The sequence below is a fragment of the Eucyclogobius newberryi genome, unplaced genomic scaffold (genome assembly GCF_026437365.1).
Source record: "Eucyclogobius newberryi isolate DKJ021-1_F unplaced genomic scaffold, fEucNew1.0.hap1 SCAF_19, whole genome shotgun sequence".
NCBI classification, from domain to species: domain Eukaryota; kingdom Metazoa; phylum Chordata; class Actinopteri; order Gobiiformes; family Gobiidae; genus Eucyclogobius; species Eucyclogobius newberryi.
Genome location: NW_027315823.1, coordinates 19,414,470 through 19,437,738, shown reverse-complemented (window position 1 = coordinate 19,437,738; position 23,269 = coordinate 19,414,470). Strand labels below are relative to the sequence as shown.

General features: G+C 39.8%; 1 protein-coding gene across 1 annotated transcript in view; it reads right to left on the bottom strand.

Moving 5' to 3' along the window:
• The window catches only part of mmp24 (matrix metallopeptidase 24), a 38,525-nt gene extending 22,423 nt beyond the window's left edge, over positions 1-16,102 (bottom strand). Inside the window, exons 1-3 of the mRNA XM_072452058.1 lie at positions 15,977-16,102; positions 4,311-4,459; positions 3,566-3,682 (exon numbers count right to left, since the gene is read on the bottom strand). Of these exons, the coding sequence (XP_072308159.1) occupies positions 3,566-3,682; positions 4,311-4,459; positions 15,977-16,102 (392 nt within the window). The remainder of the gene's footprint in view (positions 1-3,565; positions 3,683-4,310; positions 4,460-15,976) is intronic.
• Positions 16,103-23,269: the final 7,167 nt, after the last annotated feature.

The window sequence follows — 23,269 nt, the reverse complement described above, 5'->3', positions numbered from 1 at the left end:
AACAGCTTTGTCGCCACCTGCAGGACAATAACTTATTTGAAGTTTTCCAGTCAGGGTTCAGAGCCCACCACAGCACTGAAACTGCACTAGTTAAAGTCACAAATGATTTGTTATTAGCCGCTGACGATGGACTGGTCTCAATCCTGGTTCTGTTGGACCTCAGCGCAGCGTTTGACACCATCGACCACAACATTCTACTGCTGAGGTTAGAATGTGATGTAGGTGTTGGAGGAACAGCCCTCAGCTGGTTTAAATCCTATTTATCTGATAGGTTCCAATTTGTTAATGTAAACCAGAGCTCCTCACCAAGCTCTAAAGTAATTTACGGTGTGCCACAGGGTTCGGTACTCGGTCCAATTCTGTTTACTCTTTATATGCTACCATTAGGCAACATTATTAGAAAGCATGGCATTAACTTCCACTGCTATGCAGACGACACTCAGCTGTATTTATCAATGAAACCTGATCAGAGCGATCAAGTAGACAGACTTAGTACTTGTGTGAAGGAGATAAAAACCTGGATGACACTAAACTACCTGCTTCTTAACCCTGAAAAAACCGAGGTCATTGTGCTTGGCCCTAAGCATCTACGAGACGCTCTATCTGAGCAGATAGTCACACTGGACAATGTCAGTGTAGCCTCCAGTTCTACTGTAAGAAACCTTGGAGTCTTATTTGACCAGGAGCTCTCATTTAAAGCTCATATAAATCAAGCTTGTAAAACAGCCTATTTCCATTTGCGCAACATCGCCAAAATCAGAAGAATCCTGCCTAAAAGTGATGCCGAAAAACTTATCCATGCATTTGTAACGACTAGATTAGACTACTGTAACTCCCTGCTTGCAGCGTGTCCTAAAAGCTCCATAAAAAGCTTTCAACTGGTTCAAAATGCAGCAGCAAGATTACTAACAGGAACAAAAAGAAGAGAGCACATTACGCCAGTGCTGAAGTCTCTTCACTGGCTCCCCGTCGAGTCTAGAATCAAATTCAAAATTCTACTCTTGACCTACAAAGCCATAAATGACATGGCCCCATCCTACCTCAAAGATGCTATAGAACCATATCATCCAAACAGAGCTCTTCGCTCTCAGAATGCTGGCCTTCTGGTGGTGCCAAGAGTCTCTAAAAGTACTGTAGGAGGTAGAGCGTTTAGCTACCAAGCTCCTGTGTTATGGAATCAGCCCCCGACCCATGTTAAATATGCTGACACAGTCTCTTCATTTACGTCCAGGCTTAAAACGTTCCTCTTCGAAATCGCTTATGGTCAGAGTAGTTAGGAACAGAAAGATAAACCCACAGCTTCAGCTACGCTGCCCTAGGAGTAACTATGCTGGGGGAAGTATGACAGCTTGAGCACTATCCTCTTCTTCTTCTGACTACTTATGCTATCAAACAATATTTATTTTTTGATTCCACTTGCAAACTGTTCACCGCCTTCTTTTCTTTCTCTCACTCCTGAGGACCTGTGGACCCAGATGCCCCTCTCCTGTCCCTCATCTGCCTGAAGAGTGGCTCCAGTTCGCCTCAGTCGGTCCCTCATCTGCCTGAAGAGTGGGTCCAGCTCGCCTCCGACGGTCCCTCATCTGCCTGAAGAGTGGGTCCAGCTCGCCTCCGACGGTCCCTCATCTGCCTGAAGAGTGGGTCCAGCTCGACTCAGTCGGTCCCTCATCTGCCTGAAGAGTGGGTCCAGTTCGCCTCAGTCGGTCCCTCATCTGCCTGAAGAGTGGGTCCAGCTCGACTCAGACGGTCCCTCTTCTGCCTGAAGAGTGGGTCCAGCTCGACTCAGACGGTCCCTCATCTGCCTGAAGAGTGGGTCCAGCTCGACTCAGACGGTCCCTCTTCTGCCTGAAGAGTGGGTCCAGCTCCAGTCTCCTTGTGTCCGTCTGTCCGTCTGTGAGAGTCGGATCTCTCCTTCACTGGAACTCCTCCAGGTTTCTACGCTTTTTTCCCAAAGAGGTTTTTTTTGTAGTTTTTCCTGGCCGAGAAGGAGAGTCTAAGGACAGAGGACCCTGGGACATCGTCCCTCGCCACCACAGACATTGTCTGACTTCATCGCCACCACAGACATTGTTGATTCATTTCTCCCTGTGGCCCTCAGAGGCAACTGTTGTTGTGATTTTGGGCCTTACAAAAATAAATTGATTTGATTTGATTTTGAGTTAAACATTTTTGATTTATCCTCCCCACCATGTGCCTGTCCCGGGCGCCAGAGGAAATTCTCATTTAAAGATGCACACTTGCATAATCCTGCAGCTTCAGCAGTTGCTTCTGATCATTTGAAGTGAGCAGGAGCCAGCAACTCCTCTGCACCTCTCTACATCACCTAAAGTGTTTAGTCAGAAGCACTGAAGACAGTGCCTTCAGTTGCCCCCAACAGGGTGAGGTCACCGTAAAACACTCTGCTTCACTACAGTCTATCCAAAGAGAGGCTTAAGAACTGGACTGAAGTAACTTTGGACATTTAACTGAATTTGAAGATTGACGAATTTGCTGGACATTGGGACAAATGGGACAGGTACAAAAGGAGATATAAGCCAGACTGACTTTCTATTGGACAACTTTTTTAAATTAAAAATATGTCAAGATAATGTCTTCTTCTGTAAGTGCAAAAGGTTATTCAAAAAGTTGAAATGTTAGGCCTGTTAAATCTGTCTTGCTTTCATGTTAATCATATTTCAATATTCCATAAAACCATAAAAAAACAAAAATGTATTGCCCTTTATTGATTATATGAATTCATGTGTATGTTGAATCTGCGACACATACTGCCCTGACTGAGGGACTGAGGTTACTTTGAAGACACGCTGGCGGCACAGTAAAAGGAGCAAAGATAAAGATAAATATGATTAGGCCTATGTCTGTGGCAGCTGATAGCAGGTGTAACACTAGCAGCAGTAAAGAGGCATTCACATGCAGAAGAAAGAGGAGAGGAGCCCTATGGGTTTATGTGAACACTCCAAAGGCTCCTTCACTGTCCGTGCACATCCTGGAAATGGATATTAAACCAAAATCTGAGATACGGATTGTATGGATGGATAAGTAAATTACTACACTATCACTGCTTATTAGGCATGATATCTAATGTTAGTGTTATGATTATTATGAAAAAAAAACATCACAATTTAATGATTATTCACAATTACAGAGATCTTTAACTTTCTTTCATTCCCATTGTCAAACATATTATTATTATTATAATTCAAGTTTGTGACCAGCTTTACAAAACTGAAAATTCCTAATTATCAAATAACCTAATACTCTTGACATCCCAACTGCCAATACATTTCATTTCATGCTTTATCGCTCTATTTTATAATCATTATCGTTTAATGTTTTTATTAGGGATATGTAACATTTTCAATCAAAAATTTGAGTTGAAGGCAGAATATAGGCCAAAGGGATCAGCTCAAAACTGCAAAAATGTATTCACATCAGGCCTCGAGCCAAGACCCCACTTTGAGAGAGAAACAGAGCTGGGAGGAACGGAGGAGGAGACCATGAACTGAACGCACTTCATTTTTGTCTAATTTGTGTTTAGAAATCCAGCTTTGGGAACAGCCTATACCTGTATGAGATCCTCTTGTCTCTCCACTTCTGTCCTGTCAGAGCGTAGCGTTTATTCCTCTGCTTGCGGCTCTGATGAGGGTGGTCTGGTACTCCACAGCGAGGCCTCCTCATCCACCTGGACACAACCAATGGACATTTATATTTACACATCAAGCACCGCATTGACCAACCACGGATACAAACGTTCATTCATCATTATTTTGATATCCAATCAAACTGTATTCGAATATAGCACATTTCATAAACAAGACAGTTTTCAAAGTGCTGCAAATTAGAGCAATAAAAACAGACATTTAGCCCTAAAAGTAAGCAAAATTATATAAAAACATAACTTCAGACAAATGGAACTAGGCCTGAGAAAAATGTTGTGTTTTTTTTTCTGGAAGTTAATATTAAATTACAACATAAGTCGATACAAATTTCACATTTTGTTAATGTTTGATTAAAAAAACAGCTTAGTGACAGAAGTTGGTCCATTGACAGTCTTTATTTTTCAAATAATCGCAGCTAAGTAGAGGGATGTGGGCGGGTATAGGGTGTAGGTGAAAGCAGGAATTCAAAATTTAAATTAAATAAGGACAATTTGGCATTACTCAAACATGCATGAATCAACAAAGATACAATTTTGAGTAAGAATATGATGAAGGAATACCATTGTAAAAAGCTGAAGTTGAGTTTGCATAGTGTGTCTCCTTGAAGCATTACAGAAGCATAATTTGTATCAGTGCCAGATGTGGACTCACTCTATAGTTCTCTCATCCAGGATTCCTGTCACTGGAATCCCGTAGAAGCGCTGCATGGCCGCCACAGCCGACTGCATGGCCTTCTCCTGCCGCAGGTCTGAGGTGCGCACATCGTGGGGCAGCAGGTACCCATAGGTCTTCAGCCAGGTCTGCAAAACACACACACAAATATTAAGTCACATAAAAAAAAGAGATGGCTGAGGAAATATGGAGGGAAATCAACAGTTTAATTTAGGTTGTTTTAACTTATCGTTTTATGGAAGTTTCCGATTATTTTTCAGTCCATGCTTGGGACTGCCAGTGTAAACAAAATTATTAGAAGACAAATAATGCTAAGTTAGTCGACTAAAAACGGGGGGTTTATGTGGGCTATCTGAAATGGAAAACTATTTATACAGAAAGGTACTATGAGACTGTATTAATATGTTGAGCTAACTCACTCCATGTCTTCTTCTTTTAGCTGTTGTCCCATTTAAAAGCTCATAATCCAAATCGATTAAGACATCATCAACTGATTCATTGGCAAAATAACTATGGACCTACAGTCCTATAAAATACGGAGCAAACCGTGAAATATAAAAGAAAAAAAGAAAAAATCTAAATTTATAATGATCCCATAAGTCAATAAAAACAGGCCTCCACAGATTATTTCAGTTAAGTTGTATTTTTTACCGGGCAACACTCTTATCTCTTTAATATGACATAACAGCAGCATAACCTCCAGAGAAACGCTGGACCAAGATAGAGGAAAGTAGTTAAAAGATAAAACAGGACTAACGGAGCCAGAGGAGGTGTGTGGACATTAAAAGGGGGAGGGAGAGCAGCTCTACATGGGCTCATTAATATTTCAGAGTGTGCGCTGGCGACCCGAGTTTGTGTGTGTGAGCGCAAGCAGCATGACGAACACTGGGGGACGCACCACAACAAACTTTACCAGAACAAAAGCAGCTAAAGTAGGATACATATACAATAATAATATTCATGTCATACTATGGATTAGAGTTCAATATCTCGTAGTTTTTATGGACATAATTTCTAGAGGCAGTCAGGGGTCGGAGGGTGTCCGGTTTGGGGACCACAGGATCTCATCTCTGCTGTTTGCAGACGATGTTGTCCTGATGGCTCCATCAAACCCGGACCTGCAACATGCACTGGGACGGTTTGCAGCCGAGTGTGAAGCGGCTGGGATGAGAATCAGCACCTCCAAATCCGAGGCTATGGTTCTCAACTGCCCCTCCAGATGGGTGGAGAGTCCCTGTCTCAAGTGGAGGAGTTCAAACAAACATAATTTAGCATGCACCTGTATGGACAAATTTGTATTGATACAAGCAAATATACTGCAGCCACAACACACATGGAAAATCTGTATTGAGTATAAATATTTTACACCGTTTTCAGGTTTCATAAAATCTACGCTTAAAGTGGGTCAACAAATCTCATGGATACTTATTAGTTAGAAGCCAAATCATGAATTTATGTATTTATTATGTTGGTTCACGAGGTCTTGTTCACGAGTGAGGGAAGGATGGAGCGTGAGATTGCCAGACAGATCGGTGCAGTGGCTGCAGTGATGCGGTCGCTGCATCGGACTGTTGTGGTGAAGAAGGAGCTGACTGAGTCGAAAAGTAAAGCTCTCGATTTACTGGTCAATCTACGTTCATACCCTCACCTATGGTCATGAACTTTGGGTAACGACCAAAAGGACAATAGTGTGGATACAAGCAGTCAAAAAGATATTCCTCCGCAGGGTGGCTGGGCGCTTCCTGAGTGAGGAGGTCAGTCACACGAGAGGGGCTTGGAGTAGAGCCGCTGACCAGGGAGACCAAGGTCACGCTGTACTATGCCAAGGCTGGCCTTAGAATGCCTCGAAATTCTCCCGGAAGCGCTGGAGGCCTTGTGCGAAGTGGGAAGTCTGGGTCTTTCTCCTCATACGGCAGCCATTGCAAACCAGCTCCAGATAATGCGGGAGAAAACGGATGGATGGAAAATTGGCTCATATTTATTGCTAATCTATATTTGTTTTGGAGAAAAAAGAAAAAAAAAGTCAACATAATAAATACATAAATAAATTATTTGGCTTCTAACTAATACGTATGAAAATTGAATGAAATTTGTTGACCCACTTTAAGTATACCATCCATCCATTTTCTACCGCTTGTTCCCTTTCGGGGTCGCGGGTGACTGGAGCCTATCCCAGTGACTTCGGGCCTTAGGCGGGGTACACCCTGAACAGTAGCCAACTCGTCGCAGGGTTAACACAGAGACATAGACGTTACGGACATGCAGACTTTAAGTATACATTTTATGAAACCTCAAAACTGTGTAAAAATACTCAATCAATACACAATCGTACATACTTGTGCATGCTAAACTATGTTTGTTTGTGTTTAATCAGTAATGAGGCAAGCCATTTAAACATATCCATCTGAAAATCAACCGCACATACTTGTTTAGGTTGTGATCCTAATCTGCTTTCATTGTAACAGTGCACACAAAGTGAATGGCGGTTGGTGAGCGTGGGCCAAGTGAAAAATGTCTTTGTTAAATCCAATTAAAAGTCATATGTCTGCAGTGATGACAACGCTGCTGCTCTGTGACAATGCAACATAAATCTCATGCTTGTAATTGAATGATGTTTTATCTAGACACAGATAAAAACACACTGAGCCCCAAGACAAAATCCAATGATCCAATGATATTTATCTTCAGTTGCCTGGCCTGTTATTGTGAAAATATGCTATGTAGGACTAGTATGGGATTTTAAGAGCAATATTTTTATCACAAACAGGAGATAAAAATGCCCATAGAATTTACAGATTTTATTCAGCCCTCTGAAAATTACATTTTAATGTAAAAAATATTGCTCCAGCTTCAATTTATTGAACAATAATTTGATAAATGTAATTATTGTGACAGGCCTAAATCTTTTTCATCTTTCTACAATCAGTAAATACTAACATTGGACCCTTGTCTTAAAGCATTGAAGTTATTTTGGGCAAGAATGCAGTCATTGTGCCACAGCTACATCAAACAGAGCCACAAACAAAAGAATACTTATCTTGACTCCTCTATTTTGAGATTTTTGAGAGGCTTATTCACCTTGTTCCACCCTGCCCAATTTTACTTCAGTTCCTGCCCTGCACTTACATAGTTATCACATTTCACAGTTATCACTATACGGCAGGAATTCCATTAATTTCATTGGAGAACTAGAGAAAAGTCTCAACATGAAATTGTTATAAAAAGTAGGTTGATTTGAAGGATTTGTTGGCCTATAAGTTTTATTGGCTAAGACAGTGTAGCATGAAATTGAGATGAGAGAAGGACATTCAGCTAATTGTCGGAGCCGGAATTGCGGCTTTCTGCACATGGAGCTTGGTATATGTCAGGGGTCGGCAACCTGCGGCTACGGAGCCGCAAGCGGCTCTTTAGCGCCCCTGTAGTGGCTCCCTGGAGCTTTTTCAAAAATGTATGAAAATGGAACTGTCACAGTATTGCACATGACTATGACAGTATTGCACATGATTATGACAGCTGACTGACACATGTTCAGGGCTAACAGCTTTTGTTGTAGTGAGTAAGAGAAAAAGTGCAATTTCAGCACTTCTGGAGAAATTAGAGCGCAAAGATAGATTTAAGAAGTGGATTGCATCTCCAAACTCCACTACTCCAGTTAGTTTTGTTGCAACCCGGGAGATGATAAAGCGTGGAAAACCGTTCAGAGATGGTGGGATTCTCCGCAAAGACAGTGAAGGAAAGGGACATGGCAGGCAACTTCACCAATCAAGGACGTTAATTCAGCTCCAACATACATACTGCCTGTGATGTGATCGATATCGAACAGGCAGCGCTGCTATGCAGGTATGTGAACTCTGATGGGCCGCAAGAACAAAATAATGATCGAATATATAATTGCAGGGTGTGTTTACTGTTGCCTAGATATGGGCAGAAAGAGAAGAGGATTGTATTGTTATTGAGGTTTGAAGAGGACTGCGTTTTTGTTTTTAACAAATCCTCTTTTTTAAGAACATCAAAAATCTGATTTCTCAATTATATTTCTATATTTTCATCAATGCAACAAAACATAATACATTAACATCTGCACTGCTGAGAAAATAAACATTTAATCAAAAATGCTCATTATGTATTTGTGGCCTTGTCATTTTGATAGTAGGCTTATATAGCTAATATACACTTACAGCCTTTGTTCCCTTCATATAAGGCTTATATAAGGGTTTTCATTTTTTGCAGCTCCAGACTTCCAGTTTTTTTTGGTCCGATATGGCTCTTTGAACATTTTGGGTTGCCGAGTCCTAGTATACGTGCTAGCCACTGAGCAGTGCAGTGTTCATGTGCACCAACACATAAACAATGCCCCCTGTCTCTGGGTGTCTTTGAAACATCTTTGTAGATTGTATAGATCTTATTTGCAGTTGAAAATCTTTCCAATTCATATTGTTGCAGCTTTGTAATAAATATATTACTGGATGGAATTTGGAAAACCTACGCTATATTGATAATGATTTATATTGATAATGATTATTATTATTATTGAACATAACGAAACAAAACCACAACCAATAGGTCTTCTGTACTTCTGGAAGGCTGTAGATTTCACATCAATAAAGTAATTTTGCCAGAGATTAAATTCTGTGCCTCCCACTGAGTAGATGTATTTGTTCAGAAAATGAGAAGACGTGAGCAGGGTTTTGCTGAAGAGGACTCCCTATCCACAAACACAGGCCCAAAAGAGAGAGATTTGAATCAAAATCAGTGTAGATTAAAGAATCCAGGTTGTTTACAAGACGTTCACACTTACATTTGTCAGTGAACAGCTGTTCAATGAAATGGTAAAATCCCATCAACGTACCTCCAAAAAGTTTCCTGAAAGTGATTTTCAGTGAGGACTCCAAAACTGTCTCTTAAATGTAGTGTGGCTCTTCCTCATCTAGCACTTCTAACTCAGCAGCAGCGACAACATCATCATCATCAACATCAACAACAACAACAACAACAACAACAACAACAACAACAACAACAACAACAACAGAGAGGTCCCATGCTGCAGGGACACATTTGTCAGAAGTGTTCAAAAGGCTTTCTCTGGAGCCTGATTGTTTCTAGTCTGTCAGGAGCGTGTGAGTGCTGCATGGGGGGATCTGACTGTGGGCCTCATTTGTGGCTTCACAGTGTTTGGTCAGGAGCAGCAGGTCTCAGCGGAGAGTATGTGACTGGCAAGGCTAAATGTACGCTCTAGATGTCTACTTTTGGGAAAAGTGTGAACTCACCTTGAGAACAGTCAGTTTTGAGATTGGGAATGGGTTTATTCTCTTTTGATTCAAATCATTACTTGAAGATGTGTGTTTCTTTAGGCCGTCAACCTTTCTCACTCGTGGTTGCAAGAGCAATGGCAAAGTTTCTAGGTTTTTATGATGGATGTTGTTCCTGTTATAGGAAGTAGAGGCCAATGTTACTAGAATGGAAAAGTATGGGTAAAATACATTTTGTCCCTTTTGTTGATGGAAAAACATTGGTAGAACAAAAGTTCAAGGAGTACACAAGACTATGAATTATTGTGACTGAAAACATATAGTACGGCAAATGTAGCTCTTGCCGCTGACCCATGTGAATAATTCGCTGTGGTAACCCCAGAAAGAAAAGCAGGCAGAAGGGGCTTTCACAACGTATAACTTATTAACTGGTCCAGAGATAGTACAAAAAACTTAACTTATATCAGTATTTTCAACATTCTGATCAAAATGTGCACCACATTATGTCAAATGTGGGAAATTAATCAAGAAACTAGACCCCAAGAAAGCAGTTTGGAACATAAACAGACCTGCAGTCTGTGGTGAGGGCGCAGGTGGGACAAATGCGCGCAGCTATGAGCTCATGTCTGGAGTATCACTTTACACAATGACCACAAATCTGAGAAACAGTAAAGCACACACATGTGAATCATGTACAGGACACACGGTCGATGGCTTCCAGGATGAGGCGAGAATAAGGCAATATCATCAGACTGGGATTAGTCAACTCAGCAACACAAATTAAGTCTTATAACACGTGAGTTATGACCCACAAATGTTCAGCTTATTGTGAAGAAATATTGATTGAGTGATTGGGCCAAGCAGACCCATTCAAAATACATCAAAACACACACAGTTTTCAATAACCTAAAATAAATACATTTAAATAGACAACAACCCACAGCTGATGCCATGTATATTGTAGCAATGGAAATATATTTATCTTAAGCTTGGAAGCTTGGATGCTGTGAGTTGATAGATCTATGATCTAATTCCAGGTCAGACAATCACAGAGGCTCTGAGCAGCCTGTAACCTGACCCCAGTCCATTACCAGTGGTCAAAGAGAGGAACACTGTGAAGCATGTCTTATTCCACATTATCATCAGAGGCTGTAATATACTTTCTCTCTCATCCCATGTACATCTACCGTACTCATTTTGATTAGACAGTAGCTCAAATAGTTGAGCTTTTGCCTAAACATTAAACCGTTCAAACTAGAAACTCACTGTTCCATATTCACCATAGCACTAATTATAACTAATAATAACTTGCTGAAGGTCTCAAAGATATAACAACCATTTTCAGATATCCATTTGCCATAAAAAAAAACTAAGAAATGCCAATTGTGAATGGATATTTTATCATATTTATAATAACAGCAGCAAATCACTAGCAGTTCCCTGTCATCACAGCCGCCACAAACCGTTCTGTTCAACTCTGTTTAGCATCTTAGTTTTAAATGTAGAGTTTACAACAACGAGGGGAAGCGAATCCCAAAAAGTACAAAGTAAAGCAATTCCTACAGAAATCAAGACACCAGCATTATGACTATAATCATCCCCTCTGTCAGTAACATCAGCATTCATCTCCATCAGCTGCACTCTGTCACTGCCGTCCATGTCAACACCATAAGACCCATTGCCATTATGTGCATAGACATAAAACTCTATGGTCCACTTGAGAAAGTTTGCAAATAGATCATATTATTAGAATAAATGATACATTGACATGGTCTTTTTCAAAACATCTTTTGTGTTTTGTTTTTATTAATTGTGAGTTAATTTAATACAGTCATTTGTGCACAAACAGATTTAAGTACAGCACAGTGTACCATCATCGCTATTAAAAAGTATATGCTTATCTCACTGTTTTGACTGTGTCATATGAAGGCAAGAATTTATCAGCATTTTATGGAAGTAAATACAGAGAATCTGCATTTATTCGGCTTTTACTAGGTTTGTTACATAAAAACCTGCAACCTTTATAGAGATAAAGAGTAAAGATTTTGCTTTTAAATCAGTCAAGAACCTGGACTCCGGTTGTGCAAGGGCTTTGTTTCCTCCAAAAATAGAAGCCAGATTCATCTTGTTTGTAACACTGGGAAGATGGGCAGAGTGGCACAGAAAGAACATCCAATAAGTAATGACTATCTATTAAAGGGGATGAATCTGACATTATTGCTACAAGTCAAGCTTGATAAAAGAGAAATACAAGGCAAGCTGGACGTGGCATAGTGAGCTGGCTAAATATAAAAACTGTAGTTGTTATTGGTGTAGTACTTATTTGAATAGTTTGTTGCCTCTACTTCTGAATTATACACCTGATTATACTTCACAGAAAGGAAAACACATTGAACATGCATAGCCATAGCCATTTCCCCTTGCCAGTTAAATAAAGTTGCTGTAGAAGATCCAATGGAAGGAGTTTGTCAAACTTCTGAATTACATCATGCCTATTCCAAGAATGTATTAAGATAAGATAAGATAAGATAATCCTTTATTGTCCACACATGGGGGAATTTCAGTGTTACAACGCAGTAGATACAGAGGGAAAGGACAGATAACTTATAGGACGTTTGAAAAAACACTCTTAATAGAAGAACTCTTATAAACAAAAAACTCTTATTAACAAAACTCCTCTCATATCTTAATAGGAAATGGAGGAAAAAAATAAATTAAAATAAAATAAAAAGATAAAGATAAAAATAAAATAATAATAAAATAAAATAATAATAAAATAAAGTAAAGTAAAAATAGCTAGCATAAGACTAAATAATACTAATAATAATGGTAAGTAAACATTCTTATTTACATAAGTTATATGCACATGAATATGGCCTTAATTGCTTGTGAGTATGACAGTAATTGAACATGAATATGATGGCATTGCACATGGTTAAGTCAGTATTCCAGATGAATATGACGGTATTGCACATGGTTAAGTCAGTATTGCACATGAATATGACGGTATTGCACATGGTTAAGTCAGTATTGCACATGAATATGACGGTATTGCACATGGTTAAGTCAGTATTGCACATGAATATGACGGTATTGCACATGGTTAAGTCAGTATTGCACATGAATATGACGGTATTGCACATGGTTAAGTCAGTATTGCACATGAATATGACGGTATTGCACATGATCAGGGCTAACAGTGTTTGTTATACAGTCTGACATCACCAGGAAGGAAAGACCCGCGGAACCTCTCCCTCACACAACAAGGGTTTATGTTAATATGTTCAGTCTGGGCTGTGTCTGGGAAATGTCAAAAATAAAATCATGTCACAATTTCCTTAAGCCTGGATCACAATTTTGATGTCTGTATATACATAGGTAAGTAAAGTCATCTACTGCTTCTGAGAGTTCACCCTTATCACATAACTCGCCTTAAACTGTCTCGCCAAAGGGCGTGACACAGTAGGCCTCAATGGTCAGTTAGGGCTAACCTGGCAGAAACCAGATTAATAAGATTCATGACTTCTACACAGTATCTATCTGGGATGGCTCTCTATCGGGAAAAGGCAGAACGTTCTGAAGAATACTTCAAGTTGATTGGGTGAAGCTTCACAAAAGTGGAACAAGCAGAGAAATCAAACTTTTGTTAAATCCAATTGAGAGAGAAATACAGACATTTCCCATCCACAGATGCACAAAACGGTTTCCACTGCATGTTTTTGAATTATTTCTGCAAAATAGGCCAAAGTGTCCATCAGCGTCACCATGCTTGTTTTGGTTTATTTGGGCGATTCTCAGTTAGCTTCCTCCCAAACCACCATGCTGCCCTGTGATCTCTGATTTGAGCCCAAACGCAGACATGGGGACAAGATGGATTCTCCTGAGTTTATGAAGACACAAATATCACAGGGATTCATCTTGCTGTGCAGGGTAAAGTTAGGACATGGTTCATGACACACATTAACAACCACTTATTCCAAGACGGGAAGTTTAGATTGCTCATTTTGCGAGACAAATCTGCCTTGCACATTCAAACAAAATCAAGCTAAATGCATGTATAAAGAAACCTGCAGTTTTTTCAGAGGCGTCACATAGATTTAAAAGGTCTATCATGTGTATTATGTTGTAATAGTAATGTATAAAAAATTGGATAGACATATAAAAACCTCCCAGATATTTCTACCTAAATTCTTAATACACACACCAAATTATACCGGCTTAAACTTGGCTTGACCCATACAACAGCAACAGAAAATGACAAGTGAGTCATGATCAAAACCCCTTTTATTTCTGACGCTTCACCCCAGACATCAAGGAACTACCCATCACAAAGCTCAAATAAAAAGAGGCCAGCCATGTGTCTGCACATAATCATGTCGGATGGGAGCAGCAAAACAACCATCAAACACAATTTTCTAAAAAAATACACCCTTTTTATTGTATAAAACAAGATGCATGGTAACACTTAGTACCATACACTACTTCGACCTGCCACCAGGTCGTTAAAAATAGACTTTTTGATTGATTTTTAAATCTCAGTCTATGATTTATGATGAGCACTGCCAGCTCCAATGCTTCAGTACAGTTACACAAAGAAAACACTGGCAATAAAAACATGAGCTCTGATTGGCTGGAAATGACTTCACAGTAGTAACATCACACACCATATATAATAGATATATAAACAGATTTTAATTACTAACCATGTCTGCATTTGTCTGAGAAGTCAAGGAAGTTACAATTTTATGTGTAAATGTTATGTCACCTTATTTAGCGATGTGATAGGTAAATAGCCAAACACATAATAAATAATTGCAAAATTAAATATATGAATGAACAACTATTTAGTCTTAATTAGCTGAATATTTTCGAATCTGTAAAGCAAACTTTGAAACAAACTACAACATTGTGATAAACATAGACATAGATAATAAAGTTCACTGGCAAAATTGTCCTAACACATAACAACATATACGCCATGTTTCAGCCTAGCAGCTGTTTACACTTGTATCTCAGCCATTCAGTTCTTTGTGGAGGATATAAGAAAGACAAATTTATTTTACTAAATTATTTAACAGAAACTGCACCAAATCAAAATATTTTGTGTAAACAGTATATCGAATCAGATGTCTTTGTCTTCGAGCTACAGATTACATCCAGGCACTCGTTTTCATACTGTCCCGATCACATGGAAATGTGTAATTCAACAACTTATTTCCCCCTGTGTGACATATTGGCTACGGTGGAGTATAAAAAATGTATGGTTTGATGAGAAAAACAGTGCTTTGTGTGCGCGATGACATCGGTGTCTGTCGGCAGCTCGCTCAGCCACAGGCGCTCTCTTTGTCTGAATGAAAGTGTCTCTAGCAACAAAATACATCACTGAACCTCCACTGGTAGTACAAGACCACTGCCTAAGCTTTTACCCCACATATCCAATAGCTCAAACAAAGCCAAATACTTTGACTTGCTATTTCAAATACATAAGCAGATACATCAGAGGCTCACACACAGACATTTTATCACAACAACTCAGGATTTGTCTTTGTTCAGCAAATCAAAAACCAGAGAGACATTCACCACTATTTTAGTACACGTTTCCAAATTAGTCCCTTTTCTCAAAGCCTCTTCAGATCTCTCCACCGTCTTCCCCTGCTCTAACTCCTGCCATTTCCATCAATTATAGAAGAGGGCTATATTTGGACTGGGTAAAGGGGAGAAGAATGTGCTGCTACTGCTTTGTCGGGCTCAACCATAGCATAAGGCTATGTTAATGCAGCTCCCAATGCACTGTGCATGTAAATGTGTTGACAACAGAATATGGACATCTTACAATCGATTACTGCCAATGGCTGTTGATTCATTGGGTGGGTTTGAATAGTGGGACATTTTTGTAAACAAGCCATGTGGGGTTGTTTCCACTTCACTGAAATAATTGTGGGAAATTTCAAATAGAAGTGTAACAAAAAATATCAATAGTAATTGCAGTTGACCCAATTGATTTATTCCTCATGTCTAGTGTTATTTTGTGTTTTTAAAGTTTCAAATTAAGCTATAAACGTCATCAATAGGATAAATTAACAACATAACCATTCGCCTGGACTTGTACCAAACAAAAGATCCACTTGAAAGAGTCCTCATGTTTAATCCTTTAATCTATTTCATTCACGGTCTCCTCAATCTTTGATAAACACTATTCTTCCTTTCCTCACTGCAAGGAATGCTGGGTATTACTTTGAGAATAAATAGACGACAATAAAAACAACTGCGCGCACCAGGAGCGCACCACGCCGCGTGCGCGCGTCCAGAGTCAAGGCAGAGGAGGATGGAGGCAGCAATGGGGTGTGATGGGACACTTCTTGGTGTGATGTTGCGCTGTGGAAGGGAAACGCTCACCTCAACAATAAAAGTCTTCTCCTCTCCACACACGGAAACCACGCAGAAAAGCAGGGGAAAGTAGCAGCACAATCCGGGAAAGCCTGTTTTCTTCCAGCGCTTCAGTCCACCTCCGCCCCCCGCCATAGCTGCGTCCCCGTTATCCCCCCACCTCCACCTCCTCCGCCGACTTGGTCCAGAACCGGCGCTTGTTCACAGGAGAAAGCGCATCTTCATGATCCCGGGCTTGGACTCGCGGCTGCTGGCTGCTCGCATCTCTCTCTCCTCTCCTTCTCCTCCTCCACCTCAGCCCTCACTCGTGCCCGTGTCTGTGTTGTCTCTCACCCTCACTCCGTCACGGGGAACGGAGGGAAAGACGCGCGATTGGTTCAGACTTGACACGTTCCCATTGCGCACGCTCGTAGAGGTACAGGAGAACAGCTGGGGAAGCCTGGCTACAATGGAGCGCGCGCAGGTTGGTCAGAGCGATTGGATGTCATTAGAAACGAGAAGGGGGAGGGGCCGAGGCAGAAAATAGATTCTTATTGTACTTCTATTTCACTAATCATGGCTGTGTTTTAATGAAGCATAGCACAATGAGGAATAAGTCAACATGGAGAAAGAAGTCAACCGTCCCTGGACTTCATCAAAAGTGTGTCTGCATTATCTCCACTTGAAGCTGTGGCTCTTCTCTAGAAACTACAGCAGTTTTGGACAGTAACTGGCTCCATGTGCAGTATTGTCTGCAAACTGGTGACAGTGTGACCTTTAGTGTGAGTAATGTTCAGCACAGAACTCTGGAGGAGCAGAAGCCATGAGGCTGAGCATGACCACTAAGTTATTTTGGTTCTTTGGGATTACAGATTTAAGGTTTATCACGACACACGTTGATCATCTGAAAGCACCTGCCAATGCATGGGAATTACATCTGTTCATTTGCAAGCTACCATTGACTTTGCCTCAGAGTGGTGAATAAAATAGCATATAACAAAACGTATCCCTAATCATATGTATTTAACACGTCATAATATGTGTTAATACATAATATATGTAGGGTCTTATGCCATTACACAAAATTATCATGGCTCTCAAATTGTGGTTCTGACATTTTCAGTCTGCTGAAACTATAATGGCAATAATAAAATAAAAAGCAAATATGGCAATAACAAAATATATACTATGAGTGATGCATTAGTCTTACATGAAAGAAAATACAAGACTGATCTTATATCATCATAAAAGTGATGAATATTGTACCTTCTCTTTCTTGAAGTCACACAGCGCCTGTAGAATGTAGCACCTGCACCCACGTCAGGCCTAATCAGAGGTGACACCCCATTGGAGAGCACCCATGTCACATGACATGGACCTGAGCCACACAGACGTCTTCATACTTGACCTGACAGCATCATCAGCTCAAAGGTTTTTGGATGTCTCTATATGAACCAGCCGCTGTCTAACCAATTTTTTGTTAACAATGCATTTTTTCTTGCACAATCCTATGGAGACTTTTACATGTGCAGGTGGCTCTAAACCCGCTACACTGCAGTGATGTCAACCTCACATTTACAACCCCAGCCCTCCACACCTGGACTATACTTTTTATAGATTAAACCTTACACAGAAGTCTCTCTACACCATCAATATTCAGAACAATGTGTAAAAAAGTGCATAACTAACTGTAGTCTATATTTTAGAATATGGTCTTCTTTATGTAGTGTTTTTGCACAGATTGGTAAATGGAATCTTTCTTCTCCTCTCTTTCATCTTTTCCACCTCCTCTTCCTTTCTTTCCACACCTCGACAGTCAGCTGTCCACCCACACAACACGTCCCCACACATCATCTGTCCACTCAAAACATCCAAATATCTTCTCTTATACTGAATATTCTATTGTCTTTGCCTAAAAGTATGCACTGTCTATGGTATACTGAGCTTCTTTTTGGACCCTATCAAAGCCTTCCTTCTTTCATTTGGAAGCAGATCCCCACACAGCCCGAGAGGCAGTTCACACCTCCCTCTTCCTCCTGTTCAGTTATAAAGGCCTCATCTTTCTGGGTTATGACCTACATTTGTGCAGCCAAGATCCCAATCCAGTCTGCGTTTGGGACTTCTGCTCCAGAGTTGTTAGTGTCACCACCATGCATGGATTTATCCTGAAAGGTCATCAAAAATGTTTGTACAGTATTCTTGAAACTGCATGGACATATGAGGACATTAGTCAAGCCTTTGATTGAAGCTTGCTTATTCTATATACTTTGGTTGACAACCCTTCTTTAGTTGTCCTCTTAAACGTCCATTTAGACCCTCATCATCACAACTTATTCTTCATCCTACTTATTTCGCACCCTTTTTACCGGGACCACATTAAGTGGACAATAAATAGATATATTTATATAGAAAGAAGGATAACACACTATCCAGAAATCATCACTTTCTCTGCATCTTTTTCTTGAATTGTAACATTGCTGGGTAGTGGTCAGATCTCCTGGCCCATAGGTCGACGGTGTGATTACATCACTCACAGATATAATGTAACAGGTTGTGTCCTTGGGCCGCACACTTAACCTGCCCTGGCCCCAGTGTCTGCAAACACTGGTGTGTAAATGTGTGTGTAAATGAGTGGTTCCCTTTATATAATGCGCTGTAAAGAAGAGTAGAAATGTGTTATATAAATGTTACCATTTACCATTGTACTGCATAACGTCCCGATTATACTGCAATTTGAGGTGGTCGCACAAACTTTGCCAGCATGTCCACAATCCACATCTGCAGAGATCTTCTTGCACTCTGCTACAACCTTGAGTTATCAAGAGAAAATGTCCTGGGACAGTTGTTTTTGTTAAAGGGAGTGTATAATCTGAGTTTTAAAAAAGGAACTACAATTATAAATGGACCAGGGTTGCCAGTGCAGAGAACACATACAAGTCACACAAGTTATCAGTTTATGTTCAGGCATGTTTCATGTTCATCTCCAGAATTCCAGGCTCACTGAGCTGCAGAGGCTGCACTAGCACTGATCCATGATTGGTGCAGGTGCTGAGCTTTAAGTGCTGAGGACTTTAAGGTTTATGTCCGACTAGTTTTAGTTTGGCAAACGGTCTTTAGAACCAATACACCAAATTAAAGCATATGTGTTTTAATAAGCACGACAAAAAGTTTGCAGCATTTTCAGTTTTTGTGTAGCATCAGATTACAATAAAACTCTCACTTTTGACTGCATATTGGTGCGCTGGATAGCGCTCTTGCCTCACAAAAAGATTCAGAATGAAACGGTTTACTGCCATTGCCAATGGGCAGAATTCACCATGGTGATTCGGTGCAACATAAAACAATAAACAATGATAAAATGATAAAACAACCTTTATAAGTCAAAAAGAAAAACAATTTAAATCTACAACGTGTTCGGTCCTGTGTCGGTCTGTGTGGGGCCCTCACTCCCTGTGTCTGCGTAGGTTTCCTTTGGGTGCTCCAGTTTGTCCTACCACTAAAACCATATAAAATAGGCTGCTCCCCTCTGGGGCCAGGACTCCCCTGAAAAAGAGATGCTGAACTCAATGACTTTCCTGGTTAAATACATTTCCGCACTTAGTACCCTAAGGACATAACTGTCCTCTCACAAGAACAGCAATAAAAATAGTATTGATTAATTAGATTAATTTCTCTCTCTCTCTCTCTCTAAAGCTCTATCCCTGCCTTAATAAGATTAACAGTGTTTTAATCCTTTAATTGTCATTTTGAATATGTGGATTTCATGTGACCTGTAAAAATAGACAGAGATATTAAAATATATCCTGTGAAACTGAAGCCAGAGGGTACATTTTATTTGTGGCCCATGTAGGTCTATACATATGGGCTCCAAAATGTAGTTAACTTGCATAAGACTGAAGCCAGGGTGAAATATGTTTTTGTGTAGCGTCACTCCTTGCCATTGATTACTATAATGGGACCTTATGATTAACCTGGTAAACCTTAAACCTTTACTTCAATTAAAAGAAAAGAAAAAATCGTAAATTTAAATTAAAAGTCAGTTTTGGAAATCCAAGTTTCAAAATTGGCTCAAAAGATGCAAAAAATATATATATTCATACGTTTTTTGTTTTTTAAGAACAGAAATAGATCTTAAAATCTTGCTGAAAAAGTTAGTAAAAAGTTTTCATAAATGTTTTTGCAAGTGGACTTTATGTCCTTAATGCAGTGCATAAGCTGAGAGAAATGTTGATATATTGGAGACAAATTGGTGTCAGAAATGCACTGTTGTGTTCAGTCTCAAATAGAGTCCTGATCATCCATAAAGGGAAAGCTCCAGCTGAGAGTTTTCCAACTGAGCTAAATGCATTCCATAATGTAAAAACCTAGCAAGTACATGTTTTATTGGCCTTGTGAATTATAACATTCTCACAAGTGTCACAAGATGGCAGCATTTGACCGTGGGTGTGTTTTCAAATGTCGCTAAAACAGTAAGAGTTTACGTTTACCCTTAAATAGGACTGACGTAATTCCATCTTGTCCTTAACAAAAGGGATTTATTTGAAATACATTTTATGGTTCATTAAACAATGCTGTTAGGCAAACGTAATCAATAACAAAATAAAAAGGTAAAACTTTTGTTCAAGGTGATTTTTCAGACTGAGCGTTTATAGTGTTAACACGATGTTGTTGTTGTTGTTGTTGTTGTTGTTGTTGCTGCTGCTGCTGCTGCTGCTGCTGCTGCTGCTGCTGCTGCTGCTGCTGCTGCTGCTGCTGCTGCTGCTGCTGCTGCTGCTGCTGCTGCTGCTGCTGCTGCTGCTGCTGCTGCACTGCACGTTATGGCCACGAGAGGGGGCTGTTACGATATTGTGAACACATGACCAACCAATGCGATCGTTTAAAGTTTAAGTTCAAGACAATCCTGGAACAGGTTTAAGGAATTGTTTTAAGAAATGTCTTGTCAAACCACATAACAAACTGAGTCATGCAGTGTCTCTGATGGGGAAACAAAGAGAGACAAGAGAGATTGAGGGGAGACAAAGGACAAGACAAACACAGACAGAGACGAGCCAATGTCTGCTCTGCAGTGGATGCAGTGGGACGTGTGGTGTTGTGACATGGAGTGCGGTCAGCATACCACTAACTAACACATCAGCAGAGGTTGACAATGGACCCAGCCATGTGTTGGGAAACATGAAGTAGTTATTGTAATTTAAGCAAACAAAACAAACTTGATAAATTGAGACAGATGAGGCTGTATTGGTATAAAATAAAACGGACGTTAGGCTAATTGCTATAATATAATTTTCTAGCCCAAAAGACATGTGCAGTTGATTTGCAGCTTAGACCCCTCTGACTAATCATTGATGATATCAGGCATTTTGCTTATTTCTTATAGTTTGTTAAGATTATGCAAAATGATATTGGTGTAGCTGTGGCCCTTGCTTTATGAACAGTATCAACCGCCAAGGCTTTAAAGTTTAACTATGTATTTTTCATGTGTCACCACAGCAATAAACACACCTAAATGTTTACAGCTGCTCTATCAATCAAATAGTCTGAAGCAGCCCTCTGCTTAACCTGAATCTTAACTTGTTACACAATAAAAACATTGTCAAACCACTAGCTCATGATGTGTTCTGCTTAAGCCAGTTTGAAACATTTTGTCCATAAAGCTCACCATGATGCACTTTTGGAACAAAGAAAAGATCAAATAGAGAAGAAAATAACAAAATTTTAAAAATTGTATCAATGACATCAATATTAATTTTATCGGAAACCCTCACTCAAAATATACACTATTAAGTTAATACAATCACATAAAATATACTTAACATGCACAAAACAAGCTTTACTATTTTGTGTGTGTGTGTAATGTTTTAGTATTTTGTGGAATGAATCATCTCTGTGCTATTTGGGTAAATTATTATCATTTGTTGTCCATTAAACGTTAAACCACTGCACGAGGAACTATTGTGAAACAGGATCACCCCACAGGAAGCTCAGTGGTTATGAGTCGATTCGTGATGTGCGTCAGATGTTCATGACTGATGTCAGGGGTGGTGATTATTTAAATAATTCCCAAAATATAAACTATTTCTAAATAGATTAATGTTTTTGCATTGTTTTATCAGCTAAAATGATACCCAGAAGAAGATATCGACCAAATGTAAACGGCAACTTGGCCCATAATACCTCAGAAATGCATTTGGCTAAACAACAATGAGCATAATTATAGACTAGCAACAAGCCTTAGACGTAAACAGTCTTGAGGTGTTTTACAGTGCGGTCTACAGTGCACAATACAACAACCTCAGCAGAGAATAGCACCCAGAGGCCGGAAGAGTTGTGCATCCTGAAGATAATGGAAAACAACCAGCGTTCAGAGAGAGAGGCTACAGGAAATGCTGTGCAGAGGAACGATGTATCCACATGGGACAATGAGGCTCAAATAGTTCTGAAATCATGGTGAATGAACTAATTTAGCTTTAGCTTTGTCATACTTTTTGTTGAGTTACCAGACCACGTGTGACATCACAACATTCTGGTTACCGTAGTTAGCTTCATTATAGTTTGATATTGAGCAGGAGAATATGCTGTTGAACTATGTCCGATTGCAGAGTTGTTGACTTTATGATTCATATCTCTTCACATTCACATATTCGCTATCAGCCATAAGATTTGCAAAGTGGGGCCATTATTCAAACAAAAAATCGTGATTGTTGTCGGCTGAAAGGAGTTAAAGCCATAAGATTAAAATGCTGCGTTTGTGGAACCAATTCCAAACATAAAATGAAAAGTTTGAATATTTGTGGACTATAAATTGAAATATTTCTTTTAAAAATAGCACATTTCATTATACAGGCCACTGCCCTCCATCTGAAATCATAACACAACCTATAATAGGTAAGGCAAGTTTATTTGTAGAGCACAATTAGTATACAACAGGAAAGTAATGAGAACAGGACTAATGTGATGGTACTTCCTGGTTCTAGTCAGGACCCGAGCAGCAGCGTTCTGGATGTACTGCAGCTGTTTTACAGCTCGTTTGGAGAGGCCAGTGAGCAGGCCGTTACAGTAGTCTAATCTACTGGAGACAAACGCATGGATAAGTCTCTCCAAATCTGATTAAGACACTATTTTGGATTTTGCCTTTTTTTTTTAGAAAAGTTGCTGATGTTATTAATTTGCCGTGGCTGAAAAAGTTCAAGTCTGAGTCCATTATTACCCCCAGATTTCTAACTTGGTTTGTAGGTTTTAGAGCGAGACTCTGGAGGTGACCGCTAACACTTTCTCTTTGTTTCTGTGGGCCAAAAACGATTATTTCAGTCTTGTCTGAGTTCA